Raw genomic sequence first — 16,392 nt, forward strand, 5'->3', positions numbered from 1 at the left:
TGCAGTAACACCTTCCATCACCTGCTGTGCTAACATCTCCTCCACTCCAGTATGCATAAGTGACAACTGCAAAGTTCTAAGTTATGTTGATAAATAATCCATCTCTTATCAAACATGACTTTTTCACTTCTGTGACATTAAGTATCATGGAGGCAACACAATGTAACATATAGGAACTGCATGGGTTTGTGTCCTGACTTAATCTCTTTAGAGCTGGAAGACAGTGGGCAAATGATTAAATGTCTAAACCTCATTTCCCCAACTGTAAATTGGCAGTATCAATATGCTGTAGCTGTTGTCACAATTACATGACAGTACATGGAAAATTCTTAATTTAATGCCTGTCACATAAAAGTATTCATAACATTAATAATAATAATGATGATGATAGCTAATATTTATTATCAATATCATGTCAAATAAAGGAGTAAGTCTGAAGAGGGAGTAAGGCTGAGATCAATAAACAATCCAATCAATTAAAAAACATAAATTGAGTATTTACTAGGTGTGAGGCCTAGAAACTAGTATTACTTTTAAAAGACAACAAAATGTGCCCTTCTCTGGCAGACCCTTCTGAATTCCAATAACTCACTACTGCTGCCTCTGACATACATCAGCACATCTGCCACAGAACTACGGCTGCAGTGGGTGAGAGGAAAATAGTGCCAGATGCTTCTCTTTCACACATTTCTTTAGAAAACTTTTCTGTGACAGAATCAGACAAAGTAACAGCAGATAAGAAAATGATACAAAACCTTTTTAATAACCATTTATCTGTTTTTCACGTGAAATAAGACTGTCACATAGCAAAAATGTTTACATCTTTTAATAACCAATTTGGGATACCTGAAATATTAATGGGCCTTCACTAACTGGATTTTGCCAGCAGACCATCTCTCTATCATCTGTGCAGAAGTACCCTAATGCTGTGTGTGCATATGAACACAGCACTGCTCTCTGTGCTCCTGTGTTCAGCCTCCTCCTCACCTGTGCTCTCAATGGGACAGAGTCTCTTTAGGATCTTGGATTACTGGCAACAGCTTAGAAATATGAAGTATATAATATCTATTTCTGACCAGGAAATATATGTATGAAAATAGATGTATGAAAAGACAAACCTGCTTTTTGTTCAATATCCTTAAATGATTTTAAGATGCCTTCTAGTTGCCTACTAAGTTCTGCTTTCAAGTACTCTTCTTTAACCAATGCTGACAAATCCTCACAGAGTGCCTGGGCCACTTTTATCTGCTTCATTTCCTGCTCTATTTCCTGCTTCATTTTTTGGGCCATTTCCAACTGCTGGTTCATAGCATCAGGGTGTGTGCTCACAGCCAGACTGTTGCTAAGTTTACTATCCAAGTCACTCAGTTTATCGGCAAGGCTTCTCAGCAGGTCCTGATATTGTTTGCTTTTAACAATGGCTTGGTCAATCCAGTCACATCTGTCACTCAATTGTCCCGTTAGGCTTTCCCATTTTTGGGTCACAGCTGCCAGCTGCTCTTTCACGATCCCATGTAAAGAAGGGTTTTCTCCAGGTCTCCGCAGAATGCCCTGACCAGCTGCTGTTAGCAGTTCATACTGAGGCTTCCGAGTATCAAATTCTTGCAGCAGAATCTAAGGTAACAAGGGTAAACACACAAACAACTGATTGTATAACTGATTATGGAAAACACAGCTTTAGGTGTCCAAACAGACAAAAATCATACTTATTTACATAGTTTTTGTTTTCATTTTTTAGTTACTGTTTTCCTAGTTTTTATTTTGAGCGCAGGCATAATTATCTTCAACTAATCCACAGAGCAATGGTGCTTCACAGAGATAACACCTTGTCTAAACTAATCACATCCCCCAAAGGGAAAAATGAACAGAAGAAATACTTTTGGTAGGCTGAGCAAAATGAACAAAAATTCATGTACAAATTTTCATATAAAAAAAAGCAAACACTGCTATCAGACAAGTTCACATCTCACTAACAATAAATTTCTTTCTTCCTACCTATGTTTTTCTCTGTGTAGGATTTTTAAAATATCCTATAGCATTTTACATTAAAGGAAATGCACAGTGATAATAGTGTTAGAATATACTATTATGTGGAACATACTCATGATGCATTGATTTACAGAGGGTTTTTTTTTTAACATAAGACTTACTGATGTTTACAGTCTTTATTATAAAGGTTTTAGCCAACAAATAATGTTGCTCAGAATGTACAGGCTCAACATGACTCATTATAAAATGAATGATCAAAAGCTTCTTTCTTTTAGTGTAATATTTTATCTATCTTGTATTTTACATTTTTATCTGCCTTATATTTTATCTATCTATCCCTGGAAGACTATCAAGACTAGAGGCAATTATTTCTCCCCAGATATTTATTTTTATCTTTTGTTTTCATTCTCTTCAGATTATGAACAGATAGGAACTAGAACATGTGACTCTAAACTACCAAGACTTATTTGTGTTTTCAGCTTGTAGAGTCAGCCTCCTTGTTCTAAAGGCACGACTCATATGTAAAGAAATCTAACTGAAACCACAACGGAGCTTTGCTATTACTTAAATTTTATTAATTTTTTTTCCCTTGTGGCTTTATCCACTTTGTAATTAGACTAGTCTAACTAATGCACTAGGTTTCAAGGTTCCCTCTTTGCTTCCTTTATTCTTTGTCCTCTTGTTCTATTTCTCTCCCCCTTAGGACTATACTGCATGAGTTTTATGAGTTTCATTATCTACTACCACAATCAAAATGAATAAAACCTCAAAGGAGTAATTTGTAAACAGTAAAAAGTATAACTAGCTTCTCATAAAAATATTAAATATTCACATTAGTACTTCAAAGAAAGTCCTTTTTAACAGATTCTGCGCAAACCGCAATAATGACTAAAATAATCAGGGGACTTGGTTTACTTGTAGGCTCAAGGAAACTACTCTGGGATGCCTCATAGCCTTAATTCTCTGGAGGTTTCTCACTAATCTCAGGATGTTTTACGGGCATCTGAAAAATTACAAATATACTCTGCCCAAAGCTAATGCATTTATAATAAAAACATCTTGTCTTGTTAAGTCAGGTTGCTGTGCACGAGATAGGTTACTAGGTAATACTCACCTGCACCTGCTGCCTTTGTGTGTTTAGCATATTTGGGTCAATTGACAAAGGCCCAAGAACACTGACCATCAGTTCTTTTTCCACAAGCCACTGTTTCAACTGGGCCTCTATGGTCTGAAATTGGGTTAGATTATTGGAAGACTCTTCGAGTTTCTGTTGTCTATCAACTGTTAATTGATTGAGTTCTTGCCACTTAGAATCTAAAAGACAAGAGATGAAACTGGTGTTTGGTTTTTATACATTTAACACAACCGTATCTATGAAGACTACACGGTATGATTTAAAATGATATATAATGGCTATCATTCTGTTTTTATAACTCTTTACATAGTTAATTAAATGTCTAACCTAAGAGAATTAATTGCATTTAATGATACCGATTTTATGGACCTGGTGGTTATATGTCAACTGAAGCATAAGAAAAGAAAAATAAATTTGAATCTTACTTTAGAAGATATTGTAAAAAATGGAATATTCCTTAAAGCAAACAAGATCCTGTGGTCCCTCATTACTTCTAGAAGTCCTACAGAGTCTGTTTATTCAACTATAACTAATGTACCAGAACAATGAACATTAACATTTTTCTTGACTACCAAAACTTTAATCATTTAGGCAAATGGCTCCCAAATTTGTATATCTATCTCCAATCACTCTCTCCTATTCAAATCACACATTAATAACCAGCTTCTGGAAAGTAAAAGTAAGAAATCTCACCAACCCTTTAAACTCAACATTTATATATATATATATATATATATATATGTTCCTCTCAAAACTGGTACATTTTTCTGACTTTTCAATTTCTCTCATTTCTACCATGTCACTAAGATGCAATAATTCAGAATCTTCTTTTATGACTCTCCTAACTCTCCTATATCCTCACTCTTAAAACCTTTAACACATCCCTTATGTTCCCAATGCTGTAACTCCATTATGGCCCGCCTCATGTTTTGCCTAAACCAATGGTTCTCAGACTTGAGCTGCATTAAAATCACCTGGAGGTACTGTTAACCTAGATTGCTGGGCCCCACTCCCCAAGTTTCTGATTCAGTAGGTCTGGAGTGGGGTCTGAAATTTTGCATTTCTACCAAGTTCCCAGGTGATGCTGATGCTGACTATGCTCGTCTTAGGAGCACACTCTGAGAACTATAGACCTAGACTAATAGTCTTCTAACTGGTGTCCCTACTATTAATGTTTCTCAGCTGCAATCCATTTAATTCTAAAATAATTTCCCTGAAAAAAACAAATCACTTTTAAACATGTCACTCCCCTGCGCGAGTCCTGCAATATAACTAACTCCTCACCACCTGGACAATAACATCTGAAGACTTTTGCCTGACATTCAGGTTCTCCCACAATGTGGCTCTTGTCTACTTATCTTAGAGTGTTTGAACTCTGAGATAAATCCTCTAATCTCTCCCTGCTGATCTTACCATTATCATCCGAACAGGCTTTTACTCACACAGGCCCCGTGCCTGACATACTCTACCTCCTCTCTGTATATCCCAACCCTATCCTTCCTTCATAATTCCACTGGATCATACCCTCTGCTTGGAAGCCTTTCCTGCTCTTCCCATCCTCAAGACAGCATGCTTCCTGCATCAGGGGTTATTGATAAAAGTGATTAGTCCAGCACTTGAAGAACACATTAGTTGCTCAATAAACACTCATTGATGGTTGTGATTAGTTAAATTCAAGAGCTTTTTTCCCACTTAGCATAATACACTAAAGTGCTGATTTTAATAGAACACAATCCCTGAAATCTTATCTAATGACTGCATTCTCTATAACATATTCTAGTCAAACAATCTGTCAACAAAATAATGCAATTAAAGTAATCGGGAAGGAGGAATATCAAAATTATCAGGAAACTTCTCTGAAATACACATTCCTCACTCCAAGTCCTATTCTAAAATGTCTTGATAATACTCCGCCCGGAGGAATTCTGATATTCCAGAAGGGAGAACCACTGAATCAGGGGCAAATTAATTACAATGCAAGGGAAGTCTCTGGAGTTGGATTAAATATATACCTTTGAACATTAAGATCCCTTAGGGTAGCCTTTTTCAAACTAAAACATACTTACAGATTTCTAAACTTATCACAGCATATCTGACTCTAAAGGAAGGACAATATTTAGATAAACAAAATGGAACAATCAAAACTAAAATAATTATTATAATCATAGTAGACACAATGTGCCAAGTACTGTTCCTCTGAGCTGTATAAACATTAACTTATTGAATTCTCCAAACAATACTATGAAGTAGGGAAAATTATTATCCTTGTCTTACACTCATTTTCCACATTATTATAACAATGAAAATTGATAGGACAACAGGGTTTGTGAAGAAAGTTATGTACCTATGAGGAGCAATTTATACAGGTAGAGGATGGGGGTGAGAGGAAAACTCTGGATGAAGAATCAAAACCATCAGTCTTCTGTGGCAAGCTACTTTTTAATACTGGTTGGGGGAGAGAAAAAGAGCATAAAGCATGGGGCTGGAGAAGTCTCAGAAGCGACTCCATGAAGGAGAAGGGAGCCTACCTTTTCCAAATAAATGAATGAAAGGAATAAATGAAAATATAATAAAGCATTAAAAAAGATAATAAAGGATAAAACATCAAAAAGCTAGTATAAAGTAAATAAATATTAACGAAAACAATGTTACTACATGCACAGCATTTTATTAACTACAGGTTGAGCATCTCTAATCCAAAAACCGGAAATCCCCAATGAGCATTTCCTTTAGAGTGTCATGTGTCAGAGCTGAAAAAGTTCCAGATTTTGGAGCATTTCGGATTTCAGATTTTTAGATTAGGATTGCTCAACCTGTAGTATCTACCTTCTTCATAAAAATAAATTTCAATATGGTGTTTACCAAGAAAAACACAAGATGAGATATGCCAATTCTCAGCACAATGTAATTTGAAATGACACTTTTAAATGCAAAAAATAGATTCTGAAACAAACAAAAATCCAAAGCAAATCCAAAATTAAGTGAAGCTGTTAAATGTTTTCTGACAGAGATTATGATAAAAATGGAAAATGATTGAGCTTCTGTTCGTAGACTTTGGTGTAAATAATAACACAACGTACCTATTTCTGTCAACATCTGTTTCCATTTGGGGGCCTCAGGCACATCTGGGTTCTCCTCCAACAGCTCTGTCAATTTGTCTTTCAACTCCTGGACTTTGTTTACATTTTGCTTCAGTTCTGCCTCAAATGACTAACAAGAAAAAAAAAAAGTAACTACATTAAAGTATGCCAACATCAAAAGACAAAAACATAATTACGATAGCACATTTTTTCCTCTAGCATGACCAAAAGAGGAAAAGATCCACAGTAAAAATGCTAAAGTGGGTGAGGACCTGGATTTGGCAGTTAGTTATTTTCCTTTCCTCTTCTTAGCTAGTCTTCAACTGTGATAAAGGAATCCCACAGAGGAACACTATAACTATGGAGACAATGGCTCTCTAGTCCCCATTACTGAGAAAGAATGTCATATTCTCAAACAAACCACTTTAGCATAAAACAAAATGACATCAGTAAGACCGTATGAAAATCAGCCTTTACGAATCCTGCCAGGATTTGAGAATCTACTAATGAGCAAGCACTTTGCTGGTCAACACATTATAGAGTTCAAATACAGGTTAGTAATTTGCAGAAATTTTTACGATCATCATATAAAACTATTTTCCCAATCTTGACATCTATAGAAATAAACAGCATTTGATAAAGAAAGGGAAGGCATTAGCTACTCTATTTTGTAGTAGAACAGATCCCTAATACACTTAGCCCTTAAAGAAATCTTTTTCAATAGCTGACTGGTTAATATCCCAGATGTAAACTGATTTAAAGGGGGTAAAGTTGCTTACACACAACAGTTTGTTCATTTTTATAATGGTGTGCAAAAAAAAAGACTATCATCAATCTCTACAGAAAAGAACATTAAACAAAACTGTCAAATTATTTCCTGAAGGTTATCGAGCTAGAAAACAGAACAGAGCTCCTGACTACAAGGCCTCAGTTCCAAATGCTAATCCATTCTCTTTCATGTCTTCATACATGCCCCACAGAATATACCTTATTCTGTTCAACTTGACTCTTCACAGCTTCAGTATCTGTAGGTGTAGGTGTCTGATGCCATTTTGTTGCAGTTTTGTTCATTTTCTGTAACCACTGCATCATTGCACTTGATTCTTCCTGAGCATTTTGCAATTTGGAGAGTTTAGTATTCAGTTCAGCTATTTTGTCCTTGAGTAAGAGGCCAAGATCTTCATAATCATGACTTATGTCAGTCATGTCCTTTTTAATGGATGTTAAACCTAGGAGTAAAAAAAAAAAATTATACTAACACATTTTCAGGGCATTTGGAGTATAGGTCTAGAAACAAAAGTTTGTTTTGAATGACATTCCCTTCCATATTGTAGCTATTAAGCCTACTATGATAATGTCATAGACTTTTTAGAACTAAAAGGTTAGATCATCTTATCATGCTATCTAATGTAAAATAATCTAGGAACATTCTATAATACAAGTGAAATGAAAAAGACATTTTAAATGGAATAAAAAACCCAAACCACAAAATATTACTTAGTAATTCCTCAGGTATCAAACTCAATAAATTAGCTCAAATAATGCTATCCCAAGTGACAAATCATCTCAAATTAACCAAAAAGAAGGAAACAACCAAGTGCCAAAAGGAACAAGTGAATTTTACTAATTTCAGATGAACAAAACTGCACGGGATGTTATATAAATATGCTATCTATGGAGATTGTGACTATGATATTAAATATCATTTTAATTCAGGTTTGAAAAGTTCAATATAACTACTCTTCACTTCTAAAAGGATTTCCTCTCAAGGAAAAATATATCAAGCTAAATTAATCAATAACCGTTTAAGTTACTACTCACCTTTATTTGCCAAAAATTCCTGAGTATTTGTGGGAGTTCCTTCACCATTTAATATCACTACACCTGCAAAAATATTAACACCAAAATAATCATAGATTTCCATAGTATTTCCATACATTAATAATAGATGGCATTAAATCAAACCCCATAAACAGTAACCAATTAAAAATGTTACTACTATTTGAAAATGTAAAATACTGACTCAATTTCAAAATCAAATGAAGGTCCAAAATTTAAAAATCAAACTACATCCTCTCTTTCTACGTAAAATTTATTCTTAAAGTAGTAAGATGATCATTTTAAACATTAAAGTTTCAGTATATTTATATTATGTTAATCTTTAAATATTAATTCATAAAGTGTGATAAAGTTGCTTTATTGCTAAAGTTATTGTAATGATAAAGTTCCTGAAGCTCAAAAGATGCTCAGTATTTAAGTGTGTTGAATGAAGCATAAATGAATGACCAAGTGTCTGCCTTATTTAAGGACTGAAAATTGTTGCAGTTACACAGTGTCATCATGGGCTTAACGGGGGCAGAGTGATTTTGAAAGACATGAAAGTAAAGTTAAAAGTAAAACAAAACAAAACAAAACAAAACTATTACTAAACCCACATTAGGTCAATACAGAGAGAGCATCATGGTTAGGAGTGCTTGGGCGTTGGCGAACAACCACCTGAATTTAAATCCCAGCCCCACTAATTACTAGCCATGTGACTGGACAAACTAATCAACCAAAGTGGTGATAATAATACCTAACTTGTAAGACCACGGTGGGAACTAAAGACAGCTAACCTACTGCCTAGCAGATAGGAACCACACAGGGAGTATTAACTATCATTTCTCTCCTATTATATAGCCACCCAGCATTGCTACCTTTTTCATAGTCCGAATATTAAAAAATCATTTAGACTATCTCATACTTGTATCCATTGGCTACCTATGTGAAACACAAAGACACTTCCCAAATCAACCACAGGAGAACAAGTCTGAACAAACAGAAACATTCAAATATCTGAATCTAAGTTTTATCCCTTTAGAAAAATCACACACAATGCATTTCAGATGGAAATGCAAATATCTCATAGATGCTCAAGACTAATTCCTACCATGCCCAACAGTTAGCAGTAGTCAAAAACAAACAAACAAAACACTGTTTTTACTGCAAATATAAAAGAGACATGAAGAACTAAAATAAATAAATAGAATTCTTTTCCTCAAAAAACAAAAGAAACAAAAAAAATGACACTTCAGGAAATCTGATTAGGAGAGAAAGGAAAGATCATCACACCATATATAATACAGGCATTCCCTGAAATGGGATTAATAGAGTGGAATAAATGGTTGGTTGAGAAAGGCCCAGCTGGAACATCAGTATCACAATAGAGACAGCTGGGGGGCTGGTCTGACTAGATAGACCACAGCGGATACTCAGAAACTCTCAAGATAAAAATATGAGATCTGCCTTCTGTCTATTAGTAGATTTTTTTAAAAACCCTATATTGTATGTTTTAAACTAAAAACTATACCCGCAGCTTACATTAATTTTAGAATCAGTATTTATACATGACTCTCTCCCTTTTGTTGAGAAGAGTGGCTGAAACATGACTCAGATTGTGATTTAGATATGCTGGCTAACATACTGCATAACTGTGTTCTTTGGGAATAATGTACAGAATAAAGTTGATGGGAACTAAATAAAAGAGGTCCACTCTATGGAAAAGAGCCTGTTTCCTTCCCTTACTTCTTTCCCAGGAGACCTGGCTCATTCATCAAATATTACAATACTTCAAATCAAATTTTTAAATCTCCACTTAATTAAAGCAAAAAGCAAACAAACTAGAATCTGATCTGTACCCTTCTCCCATATAACACTCCTTATTCTTACATATTAATTTGACTACATTTTCATTGTAGTCTTTAAGAAAATGAAACATAAGAGAAATTTGAAATATGATTAGTACAGACACTTTTCCATGACAGTGCATTTATAAGACATCATCTTTCTTGTCACTTTCACTTTGTATTTCTGGGGTTACCTTATGCATTAACTTAAAAAAATAACATACACAAATAAAATTAACATGAGTGGACACAATTCTTACAGTTTTTGCCTAAATGTAAATAAAGCACATACCTGATTTAACTGCTGCTATTGCCTTCGCAGGGGTAGTCACAGCACTTATTAGGTTACATAGTGAGATCCCACTGTTGTTTACTTTCTGAATCTCTGGTGTTTTTAAACTCCACTTTTCTTGTAATTTCTTGAGATATAAAAACACATAATTTTTCAGTCTCCTTAATATTTTCAAAGTTGCACATTATAATTTAAGTTCTTAAACATATCTTAAAGCATTAATGATTGTGGGCCCTGATTTGTGGGGAAGTGAATGGAAGAAAAAGGCACCATCCCTATTTGTTCCCACAGCCCAGAAGACTGTTAACACTGTTAGCAGTGAGAAGTGGGGCATGGCCTATTCTGCATTCTGCCCCTAGCCTTAGTGGAAGTCAGGCTATTCCCACCTACGATGGATTCCAAAGTAACTGTCAACTGTAAGTCTGTAAAACTGTACTAGGTAACAGCCAAATTACATGACAAAATGTACTAGGAACAATAAAAATAAATAAATGGAAATTCAGAATTCCATTTAATAGTGAGTTTTAACCATCAAAATTTCAATGAGTTTTTTGAAACACACACCTCCACAAACCTGTAATGGAAAAATTGCCATAACTGGTCATAGGTATTATGACTTGAGTCAGATGACAAAAGACTCGTGCACTATTCGTGCAGGAAATTCAAATACCATCTATCTTCAAATACTGGTTATACTGATATATCCAAGCTAGAGTAAAATGCTGGGTGAAAAGTAGGATCTTTTACTTAATATTGTAAGAAACAGTATCAAAAATAACTCAATCCAAGTTGAGATTTGGTAGGAAAGGAAACAGATACTAGAACAGCCAGCAACTCATTAATACATCATTTTTGTAAAAGCTAATTAATGGAAAGTTTATGTTTTTCTTGAAAAGAATCAGTTATAACCTCATGTTGTAGAATCATCAAAATATATAGTACATATATGAGGATCTAACTTATATGACATTAGAGCAAAGGAAACCACTATTAGTCTTTTAACCTTTTACTACTGACACAAGCAAAAGAAACATTATTATTAGATACAATGATTCACCTTAGTTTCTTCCAAAGATTTTTCTAAATCCTCTGCACCAAAAGAAGGCTGCACGATGGGAACTCCTTCTGTTGTTTCTTTTATCCATGACTTCAATGACTTAACAAGGACTTGGAAAGCATCCAATTGTTCTTGACAAGAAGATATAGCTTCTTTTCTAAATAACAAAAATCACACAAGAATTTGAGCCATGGAAAGGAGATGCTCCAAAAGACTAAATGTTAATAAATAACTATTCCTATATCGAACTTAATATTAAGGAAAAATCTTCCAAGTGCACTCTAACCTTTTGATACAGGAGGAAAGGTTTCATAGGTGGCAAGTGAACTCAGTTAAATAGGTATTTCTCTATTCCTCAGGTAAGATTCATTGATAAAGATAGGAGCAGTCAAGAAATCTGTAACCCATGTGTAATGGCACTCGGTAATGCTACATAAACTCTCAGACTACATAAACAGTTTTAATATTATTTAGATTCAATGAGCTTTGATCCATCCACTTTAAATGATGCTTAACGCCAGCAGATGCAGAACCAGAAGGGAAACGGTTACAAACCACTGGCATGAGGAAAACATAATGCCACCTAGTGGTTTCTACACTATACTACAGTCACGTTAATAGATGGATGAACAGTGCTTCAGGAGTACAGATTTAAGTCTCCCAAAATGAGATGAAACCTAATGAGTGAAGAGTTTTAATGGTGTCGCCCCCACAGAGACTCAGGAAGCTCCATGTGAACTATACAGATCTTTGAACACTCAGCAACACGGAGGGAGCCCACGTGCCTAGCACATGAACAACTGTGAGGACAGTTACATTTGGCAGGCGGATGACACGTGCACACATGTGAGTGTGTGAGATATTGGCAGATGAGAACGCACCGCAGCTGGACTTATTACTGATGACTACATAGTTTTAAAGTTGGACCCATTTGAAAGAGGAAATAACCTAGAGATTACCTAAGTAAACCAAGAACATTTCTTCTGTGCAATGTGAATTAAACATCATGTCACATGATGAAAAATATAGCTCTGTGAGTAGTAGTGACAGCACTCAAAGTTTTAGGTAGAAAATTCTGAAGAAATAAAGAACAGTACTTTGAAAGAGAAGTGACTATTTTCTGTCTTTGGGGGCTCTCGTATACAAAGTTCAGCAAAATCAAATGTACATTCTAAACTAACATGAGATAAGAAATCAGAAGTCCAATCACAAGGCTTATCCCTGCACAGCTTTTTAGCTCAACTTAGGGTTCATTCTCTTGTTTCTTATCTTGTTTTCTCATAGACTCATGATTCATCTACTATTCTTTAAAAAGTAAACTGTTATACAAAAAAGGCCATTAAGAACTATATTGAAATTGCATATTGATTCTGAGTTGAACCCAGAAAGCAAAGAGCCATAAGTCTTTCAAGGTTACTTCTGCCTTTGCAAATAAAAATGTGATATTTGCCAAAGGCTTCAGAGACTATAGTAAGTTTAGATCATTTTCAGTAATGTACTACCAACACCATTTTTCTTACAGAATGCTTTCCACTTTTTTATGTAAGAAGTATTCAATTTGCCTCCTAAATACTTTAATAAATAAAATGCTTAATTTTAATAGCAAAAAGTTACCAAAATATAAAAACATTTATAAAGTAGCCCTATGCTTATCTCAAGTTTACAAAATTGTTTCAGTTATCTACATAAGTACATAAAAGTAATTCACTGTAATTAGTATCCAGTAGAATAAAACATAATTTTTAAAGCAGTACTTACTTTTCTTTGATGGTATCTTCCATTTCCTTGAATTTCTTTGACAAATTATTTGTCTTTTCAAAAACCAGAGCCTTATCACCTGGCAAGCCATGGCTGGATATCTCTTTCAGGACACTATGCAAAACTTCAAGATCTTTCTTATGTTCTAAGAATTCAGAAGTCGATTCCTACAAAGCATTTAGATAGTTAGTTAATACAGATGTTGCTAGATCTTCAAACGGCGTTCCATCCAGTGGTATGTCTGGGATCGAATGGCTCTACTCAGAATTTCACAGACAAATGAGTCTGCCCGTGGTCAGTACTCTAAACATAGTAACTTGCAGATAGGCTATTTGAAAGAGAACACAGTAAACTTCAATTTTAAAATGTACTCTATATTACATCTCTTTGTGGGTCCTGTCATGCAAGATGATACTTACACCACCTATGACAGGTGTGATAAATGGTATGTATTTCTCATCAATGAGCAAAGGCTTCAAAGAGAAGATGGGGTTTGAGACTTTTAAAGGAAGAAAACATATATCTTTACTAATCCATAAACAATTAAAATGATGAGTGCTAATTATAATACTGCCAATAAATGTATGAGTTTGCCTTAACTATCAATCTACTTGATCAGCCTCGTGAGTACTAACGAGGACATACCTGCATATACTGAGACAATTCTGTAACATCTTTTCCTGGCACATCTACCTCAGTAAGAGCCTGAGTTTTTGTTTCTAAAAATGTCTGGAGCTTTGCTGAGAGGTTCTCAAACATTTCTACTTTGGTTTTTAGCCCCTCCATTTTGGCAAGTTTTTCTTTGTGTTTGTGGCTTGCTTCTGAAAACCGAACAGACAAGTCCTTCATCTTAGCTTGCAGTGAGGAAGCAGTAGACGGGTCTGTTGTTTCCATAAACTTCTTCACTTTTTCATTCATGGCATTTATACTGCTCTGACGACCTGCAATATCCTGTTCCAGCATCTGAAATGAACCAAATATTGCATGTGTTTTATAATGATGTTTACAAATAATGCCACTGAGTTTTTATAAATTACTATTCATAACACATAAGCTTGAACAACCTGTGACTAAGAAGGTTAACAGTTGGAACTGAATGACAAGTTTGATCTGTCCCTTGAGGGATCCCATCCCAAATCTCTTCAAGGGAGAGTGGAGAACAGCTGGCTAGTTGCTTGAAAAAGGCAGGAGGCTGCTGCTACTCAGCAACTCCTAGGATCTAATGGAGCCTGGGGATTAGCCACGGTCTTAATTTTTAAAAGGCCAGACAACAACAAGATTGATCTGATTAACCTCATGTGCAGCTGGGCTGAGGCAATAATAAACAAGATAAGACTCAATGTATGTATAAGCCCTCCATAATGAATAATATTCATGAAAAAGTATACAAAGCCCTTTCTCTACTCCACAGAAAAATAATTTTATACACTTGATTTTGTGCAAGCACTACTGTCCACACTGTTATACTCAGAAAATACCTGTTTCTGTATCATTAAATTTATCTGAAATCTACCTATCCTTGGGGCTGGGGTGTTTTTTGTTTGTTTGTTTGTTTTTTTAACTGTAAGATTTTATTTTCCTTTTAAAATATCACTTACAATGTTTTTACTGATGATATCCTGAAGAGCAGCAGAGTTTAAGGGCACTTGACCTTGTTCCTTCAGAGAACTTTCCACACTTCCCATCCAGTCCAGCATTTCATCCAAGCCATCCTGCACACTCAGCGAGCGGGTCAGGGTTATCTGGAGTTTTTCATTTCGTTCCTTAACAGACTTGGACAAATCATCGTATCTTGCAACAATGTCATCTAGTACAAACAGATCAGAAAATGTTAACCACAAAGTTCTCTTTGTCCTACTTCTTTTCAAAAATACACCAAGGTGAATCACAAAATTTCCACACAAAAATTGAAAAAAGAAAAAAGGTTTAAATAATAAATCCATAATGCATAATAAGAATACCACCTAGAATCTTTAAAAAGAAAGAAAGAAAAGATCTCAGTGGAAAATGAAAAATTGAAATCTTAAAAAAAAAAAAAGTTAATATGTATCATCACCGTTAAAAAAGAGATATCTGGGTGCATAAACATTTCAATTGTCCCAGAGAGATGAAAGACTGGTCCAAACGGCAAGCTTTAGAATAAATATTGGTTCTCAATCTGACATTTCAAATTAGCCATACTTATTGATAACTATTTGGGGGGGGGGTGACAATCATACACAGTTATTCCCAAAAGACAATACGCAATCATAAAGATTTATCAAGAATTAACATTCACATATGAAAAATCTCTCTCTCTCTCATACACACATAAACAGTAGTGTGCAAGTGCTAAGCTTTTGTCATCCTTCACAACCTAAACAAAATACTCAAATGCATAGAAATTGGCAGATGCAAATGAATTGAGAAAATAGACAATGAAATCCCACCTAAAGAAAGTTGAGATTATGCTTCTAAAATATAAACAAATAGAATTTATTTAAAAGTTTAATAGCAGACAAAAGGAAAAAATAACCTTCACTGGCTAACCTATCTCATATGAGATAAACTTTACTTTCAAATCTAAAGATTAGATGCTAAAAAAAATGCTTTATGGTCTAGTTTTTACTTGAATATAAAGCTCTACATTTTAACATCCTACATTCTATATTGTAGACCAATGAGAAATTCAAAGAACAATGGTTTTAACTGCAGCTTGAGATTGGTGAGCTGCTTGTCAATTGGGCCAACTGTACATCAATAGGGTAGGTGACATCAGTTATCTGTTTAGCTTTGGTAGGTGATTTTCTAGGCAAAGTCGGGTATTTTCATATAATTAGCACATTACGAGTGTGACTTTGTATAGGCTGAATATGTGTCTCCCTCAAAATCTATATTGTTGAAGCCTAACCCCCTATGTCATAGTCTTTGGAGGTGGGGCCTTTGGAAGGTGTGACATTATGATACAATAAGAAACATATTCGGTCTCTGACCATGGTTCCTGACATAGAGCTCCTGAAATGCTTGTAATTTCCTTAGCAATAGAGGCACTAGGAGAATCTTCGTTCTGATATTTGGTCTTTGACCTCAGTTCCTGACATAGAGCTCTTAAGATCTCTGTAATTTCCTGAGTGATAGGAGCATCTGTCACAGCCCCTAAATCCCTTGGGATATCCTGGGTGCATCTTCTGTTGTAATGAGGTATCTCTTGGGGGCCTCCTTGGTAGCCTTGTCAGGATGAGGGCTAGGAGGCAGGGGAACCAACCACGTAATTAGAGGCTGGAACTTTCAGTCCTATGCCTCGGCCTCTGGGGAGGGGAAAGGGGCTGAAGGTTGAGTGCATATCAATGGCCACTAATGTAATCAATCATGCCTATGTAATAAAGCCTCCATAAAAACCCAAAAGGAGTGGGTTCATGGACCTTTCGGATAGCTGA

General features: G+C 35.2%; 1 protein-coding gene across 6 annotated transcripts in view; it reads right to left on the bottom strand.

Annotated features, from left to right (window-relative positions):
- The window catches only part of DST (dystonin), a 424,928-nt gene that overhangs the window by 96,250 nt on the left and 312,286 nt on the right, over positions 1-16,392 (bottom strand). For all 6 annotated transcript variants that reach the window (XM_063097801.1, XM_063097800.1, XM_063097799.1 and 3 more), the window contains 10 exons: positions 14,575-14,783; positions 13,622-13,939; positions 12,977-13,143; positions 11,219-11,375; positions 10,162-10,288; positions 8,026-8,088; positions 7,192-7,433; positions 6,205-6,334; positions 3,104-3,303; positions 1,119-1,614 (listed from right to left, as the gene is read on the bottom strand). In XM_063097801.1, the coding sequence (XP_062953871.1) occupies positions 1,119-1,614; positions 3,104-3,303; positions 6,205-6,334; positions 7,192-7,433; positions 8,026-8,088; positions 10,162-10,288; positions 11,219-11,375; positions 12,977-13,143; positions 13,622-13,939; positions 14,575-14,783 (2,109 nt within the window). The remainder of the gene's footprint in view (positions 1-1,118; positions 1,615-3,103; positions 3,304-6,204; positions 6,335-7,191; positions 7,434-8,025; positions 8,089-10,161; positions 10,289-11,218; positions 11,376-12,976; positions 13,144-13,621; positions 13,940-14,574; positions 14,784-16,392) is intronic.

The sequence above is a fragment of the Cynocephalus volans genome, chromosome 5 (assembly GCF_027409185.1).
Source record: "Cynocephalus volans isolate mCynVol1 chromosome 5, mCynVol1.pri, whole genome shotgun sequence".
Classification (NCBI taxonomy): domain Eukaryota; kingdom Metazoa; phylum Chordata; class Mammalia; order Dermoptera; family Cynocephalidae; genus Cynocephalus; species Cynocephalus volans.